At 37.0% G+C, this 6,191-nt stretch overlaps 1 protein-coding gene across 1 annotated transcript; it reads left to right on the forward strand.

Moving 5' to 3' along the window:
• LOC139143682 (2-Hydroxyacid oxidase 2-like) lies at positions 1–5,214 on the forward strand. The gene is made up of 5 exons (XM_070714203.1): positions 1–123; positions 922–1,152; positions 2,440–2,598; positions 3,005–3,074; positions 3,250–5,214. Exons 1-5 carry the CDS (start codon positions 1–3, stop codon positions 3,315–3,317), a joined length of 651 nt encoding a protein of 216 aa, XP_070570304.1. The 3' UTR covers positions 3,318–5,214.
• The last annotated feature ends 977 nt before the right edge of the window (positions 5,215–6,191 follow it).

A 6,191-nucleotide genomic window follows, 5' to 3' on the forward strand; every position in this document is an offset into this window, starting at 1 on the left:
ATGTGGCTCAATATGTTAAACAATTATTCCCTGGTACCTGCACAGAAACTTCAACCACAGAGTATGCCCGCGCCTGGGGCTGCCGAACCTGGTTGTGGATTGACAGGGCAATACTCAGGTCTGGCAGGTCCAGCTAACAACTGATTCGAAGTGAAACCAAAAGGAGTTGGATTATTACTAACGACAGTCGCACTTCTAATTGCTCATTCAATATGTTCTACCTTACTCAGGGCAGCGGTCGAATGTTCATGCTGTTTGGCTGCCTCGTGATAAAGAAAGTACTGTTTTTCAGAAGCATGTTTATATTGTAATATGTAATATCTATTATTGTTCCGGCCAGTCTTTGTTCCCAGATTAATTTCGAACCTACTCCGAACCTACTCAAAGTCCAAATCACTTGCCATGTTTAAAATGGCTAGACAAAATATCTTTTACGAATGGAGTTGATGAACCTATAGTTATGGAATTGGCCTAGGGCGCTAGGCGCCCGATCGATTTATTGGCCCAGAAGGGTGTGAAAATGTTGTCGATCAGGGAAACTTACTCAGAAACGATACATAGTACTTACGTTTTATAAAACTGTAGTCATATGGATTAAACATTTCACGAATGTCATAATGTTGCATCCTTTTCCCTTTTCCATATTGTTTACATGAAGATTCTTTCCTAAAGACGTAGAATGCAAGAACACATGTAACTAGCATATTTCAGGGAAAGATGTACAGTCAGGTGTACAGCATACACTACAAGAACAGACGTCAATGCTGTTCTTTTAATTATCTATGCCTGTGCAATGTGAATGCAGTGACAGAGAGACAAACGCAAATAAATGCACATATTCGAACTGATTTTTTTTTAATTTTACGTCTTAATTGTTAACACATTAAATATTGACAAATAATGACTTTTTGACGTTTCCAGAGTTACGATCTTGGTCCGATACGTCCAATTGGATTTCCGCTGGATATAAGCATTAGAGATCGGTCTGCGACGCGAGAATACATTGATTGGCTGCGTTCAAAAACAAATCTACCAATCATCATCAAAGGTGTTTTAACAGCCGAAGACGCCATATTGGCAGTCAACAATGGGGCAAATGCAGTCATTGTATCCAATCATGGTGGTCGAGAACTTGATTCTGCTGCAGCATCAGTACGTTGCTCACACTATATAAATTTCAAATCATTTGCTTTGTGTTAGGGAAGTGAGACTTTTCTATATAGTGACACTTTAGGGCCATGCTTGTCGGGTGTAACATGCTAGCAGGGTACGCTTACCCATTACGGACACCTGGTACCATCACCAATGATAACATTCGCGGTTCAAGATGGTCCTTTAGTACCCTGTAAATATTTTAATTTTGATATTTTATACTAGGAGCCTAGTAATTTATTGCCTTGTGTGATTTGCATTACTGAACTTATTTGATATCATATTTTCAAGGATAATATTCTGTCGGCCCTTGCAATTAGTATAGCTTAACCTAGGCAACATTTCTTCATAATCCCAATGATTCAAACTCATATAATAGTGGCAGTGTCACCTTGGCCCGAGAGCATTTCTCACTGTGTTCAAATACAATCCGACATTGGGTCAGCTAATCTTGATAAATGTCACTGCAAGAATGTTAAAAGTAAGGTAAAAATGCACAAGCGCAATTCCACGTTTTCCTTGTCCCTTACAGCGTAGTTACATGCTTTTGTGCGGGTGATGCAATATTCGGTAAGTTCAGTACATGTAATTGCGCCAAACGGTCTATGTATAGATAGTGCTGTATATTTATATGCGCCAAACGGTCTATGTATAGATAGTGCTGTATATTTATATTTCTGGTCCTGAGCAGCAAGGTTACCTGATGTTCAAGATTCCTGTGAGATTAAACAATTTAAAGACAAATCCCACTGTTATCACTTGGTTCCCGTGTAAAGTGGTGTGATATGATCTGTGTGGGAGATTGGACAGGTTTTTTGCAAGAGTAGAAAAATAAAGACAGAGACTTTGGTATCCAATAAATTGTCACAAGCACAAAATTAGCATAGCAGCGATAATCTGTCACCTGGCCGGAAGCGAATAGCCATAAATAGCCATATCATAAATGTTTGCGTCATCTTACCTCACAGAATGAGATGAGTTTTGGCCAAATATGTAATATCGATAGGGAGGCAAACGAACGCTTTTAAAAACAGGTATGTTAGTGATGCGATGAACACCAGAATTGATGTATAATTAATTATAATTATTTATTATTAATAATTGCAGCGACTGATTGAGTCATACCACTCTTAATCAACAATATGGAATTGAATAGCATTTTGTTTCAAATTGTATGTCATGAAAGTGCATACTATTCAACTAAATTTTGGCCTACTTCAAGACCATACCACATCCTAATTATCGATATTTACATTATTGCATGTACTCAAATGTTCCAATATCAAGATAGAAGCACTGCCAGAAGTGGTGAGAGCTATCGGTGACAGAGTTGAAGTCTACGTAGATGGTGGGATACGTAATGGCATCGACGTATTCAAAGCATTGGCACTGGGAGCAAAAGCAGTGTTTGTTGGCCGACCTATTCTGTATGGACTTGCACATTCAGTGAGTATAGACATATGTCATTAATTTCTATGTATCAATGTATTTCCGGAAAATGGCAACATTTTGAAATGAAAAGGGTATTTTAAACTTCTAAGTAAGATCAAAAAGGGCATGATCTTCAAGTGCAGTGAGTCGTCTTATTCAAATAGAGTTTCAAACCAATAGGAGAACTCAGAGGCATGATGAACGTATCATGAACATAATCTTCAGGGAAGAGCAATGTTTTTTTTGCTGAAGGTAACAGGCATAGTATTCTCAAATAAAATGGCAATGTTTAATCTCGAAGCTAAGCGAACAGTATTTTGACGACTTTCTCGTCTGAACTGCCTGCATTGCATAAGTCAAAATGACTAGGTTTTTAGAAAGGCCGTTTGTGTTAATTACACAAGAAATGTTTCTGTTTCAGGGGGAAGATGGTGTGCAGCAAATATTGGAAATCTTAAAGTCTGAACTCATTCGAACAATGACCTTTGCAGGTTAGTTACATAAATGTTTTGGAGCGCACCAAACTCAGATGATGGAATAAATATGAAAATTTCCTCTCAATGCCAACATTATATGAAATAATCATTTTCTTTTGATTTTAATTTGAAATCAAACTTAAATTGATCACAGCTGTCAAATGACATAGGGATGTTCTTTCATTTTCAGGTTGTCGATCATTGTCGGATATCAAGCCTTCCTTTGTAGTGCACGAGTCGCACTACGCGAAACTGTAAAAGACTGAACGATTTAAGACATCAAGTAATTTTTTCAACTGAAACGTACATTTAGTTGTCTGTGACGACATTTTCGTTTTCTCTGATAAAATGACAATGCCTTTTTGTGATCATTTTCTCGTTTAAAATTCCTTACGTCTATTGTATCACGGAGTAACATAGACAGAGTCGCAACATTTGCATGACTTTTGTTCCATGGTCGTCTCGGTAGACTATTGCTTTTCATATTAAAATGAGCTCCAAAGGTGTTAAACTTTTTGGAGGCTTTGTTTGTGGTTGATAATTACACGAGATTATGCGAAAAATACGACGAGATACGAGATGGCATCGTACTGCCAGTCGCGTAGCAACCATAGTTACTTCGTGAGCTCTCAGGCCAGAAACACTGCTTCACGCCAATCAAAACATAACACGCCAGCAGTTTCTTAAACATGTCCTTCCTTGACGCACTTGTAAAAGAGGGTATGACTGACCGTAAACCATTGAGTAAAACCAGACAGTATCGATAAAAGACTTTCAAATTTGGTTCAAACACACTCATTATATATTCATAAAAATATGAGAGGAATTTTTAAAACGGTAAAACTCATTTTCCTGAAGCTCAAAACACTCCCGTTTTCGCCAGCACGTCAATTCTGCTAAGCACCACACGACAACAACAACACAAACTTTGCCGAACATACTTTCGCTTAACAATTGGCGAAAATCCGAAAATTACCGAAGGATTCATGGTCGGCACTCTTCGGAAAAGAGAGGCGAGAGCAGCCTGAGGCGAGGCGAACATGGATGGGTTACGTAACCGCTTCACGCCTTAAACAATACCCGTTGCCACTCTATCTATGATGTGTGGATTACTAAGATATAACCATTTTAATCAATATCTAGTATCAGCAATATCACTTACATATCAGGTTGTGCGACTTATGTTGCTTCCTATATGGAATTATTAATAGCATTAAAAACACAAATTAGCAACCAATTTACATCAAACTGCCATTCATATTGTTTGTTTCCTACTAATGATACAATTAACTTGGGCTGAATCCTTTGATGTATAAAACTCTTATTGTAATTGTACATCTCAGTATATACTCAAATGAGAGTTATCATACACATTAAACCACAAAATCACTCCTAAATATTCAATAGATTTGCTTTATCATTTCTTGCCGGTATCGAACTGAATTTGTTCAGCATATTTCATTCCGACTTCATTTGCCGTTCTTGCGATATTGAAACCAACTAGCAAACATGGAGATATTGGTAAAACAGCTCATATGACGGAGCAAATGATTTATATCCGTGCAGTTTAGAGGATATTTTTCATCGTCTGTAATCCAAAATTTTCAAGAAGAGGCAGGAGAACATTTTATACGAATTTCAGAACTTGCCTCATAAATTGTTTGACTACAGTACTGCACTTTATAAAATAGTATTTCCGATTATGATAAATAATAGAACATAGTGTCGTTGCCAACGATGTAGATGAGACAAAAATTCAGTATTCCTTCTTGGTTTTCTGGTTTAATTTCTAACATAACTGCTAAGGACATAGTGCTAACCATATCATTTGTGAAAAAAATGGCAAAGCGATGGAGAATTCTGTGGATTGAACGAGTTGTTCAATTTCCACTTTGTATCTAGTGTTTGCTCAATTACTGATAATTAGCATCCCTTGTCTGGTGTCATGGTAAGTGAATGGCTATCCAGTTTACAAAAGGATATTATTATCAAAATGACTCACTGAATTCTTGTTTATATTTAGAGTCTGGCATTTCCCTTTTCAATGAAACCCTCGTGTTTTATCGTGTTGTCAAGGTAGTTGTAAAATTGTCATACTAGATGTTCCATAAATCTGTATTGGGAAATAAACTGTCTCTTCTTTTGGACTATATTATATCAAGCATGTGCAATCTGAATTTCAGCCCACAGACTCTTCTCTGCCAGTGTATGTTGAATTAAAATGTATAAAGCCATGGTAAACATTAGAGATGTTGCCATGTCGGCTTTGTTCTTATTCATTGTAACTGAAAAGGCGCTGGCGAACCTTGATTTTATTATGTCTTGGCCAGAGTTCTAGTGCAGAGAGTATGTAATGGGTTTTGACCAGGTGACTGCAAGAAGCATATGTTAGAATATTACCACGGTTTAGCAGCTGTCTTTTCTGTGTTTTAAGACACAGATGTTCTTCCTGTTTTAAATAGATTTATAGCACACTGTGATTGTGTATGGGGATGTAAAATAGAACGATGGTACAAAATGTATTAAAGGAGTCTGAGCAAAATCAGGCGTTTCACCTATTGAGTTAATAGGAACATCATTTCAACGGACACTCGTGAGAATTGCCCAATGATATTATAAAGGCTATTAGATAGAGAGACAGTGTCTCTACGTTGTTTATATATGATATAATTTACTGTCGTTAGAAACATGAACATGTCACCATACTGAATAAGCGACAAAGAAACGATAATTTCAACATTACAGCTGAAAGCCAGGACTGCAATGAAAGCTTACTGGGTCTGCAAAGCTGAATCAGACAATCTTAAGACATCTAAGGTATGTCATACCGAAACGTGTGAAACTCAATATAAGGGACTGGTCAGTTTCTTCGGCCGGGGGGGGGCGGTGGATTATTTTTTGCCGACGTCAAAAAGTGGCTGACCCCCCCCCCCCTATTCCAAATTTCGACAGGGTGACCCCCCCCCGCGTGCGACAATGGTAAAAAAAAAGGTGTACATAAATTATATATATTATATATATATATATATATATATATATATTTATATATATATATATATATATATATATATATATATATATATATATTATATTTTACATATATTTTAAACAGCCATTCTGTGTTTAATGAAA

Source organism: Ptychodera flava, chromosome 11 (assembly GCF_041260155.1).
Source record: "Ptychodera flava strain L36383 chromosome 11, AS_Pfla_20210202, whole genome shotgun sequence".
NCBI lineage: Eukaryota > Metazoa > Hemichordata > Enteropneusta > Ptychoderidae > Ptychodera > Ptychodera flava.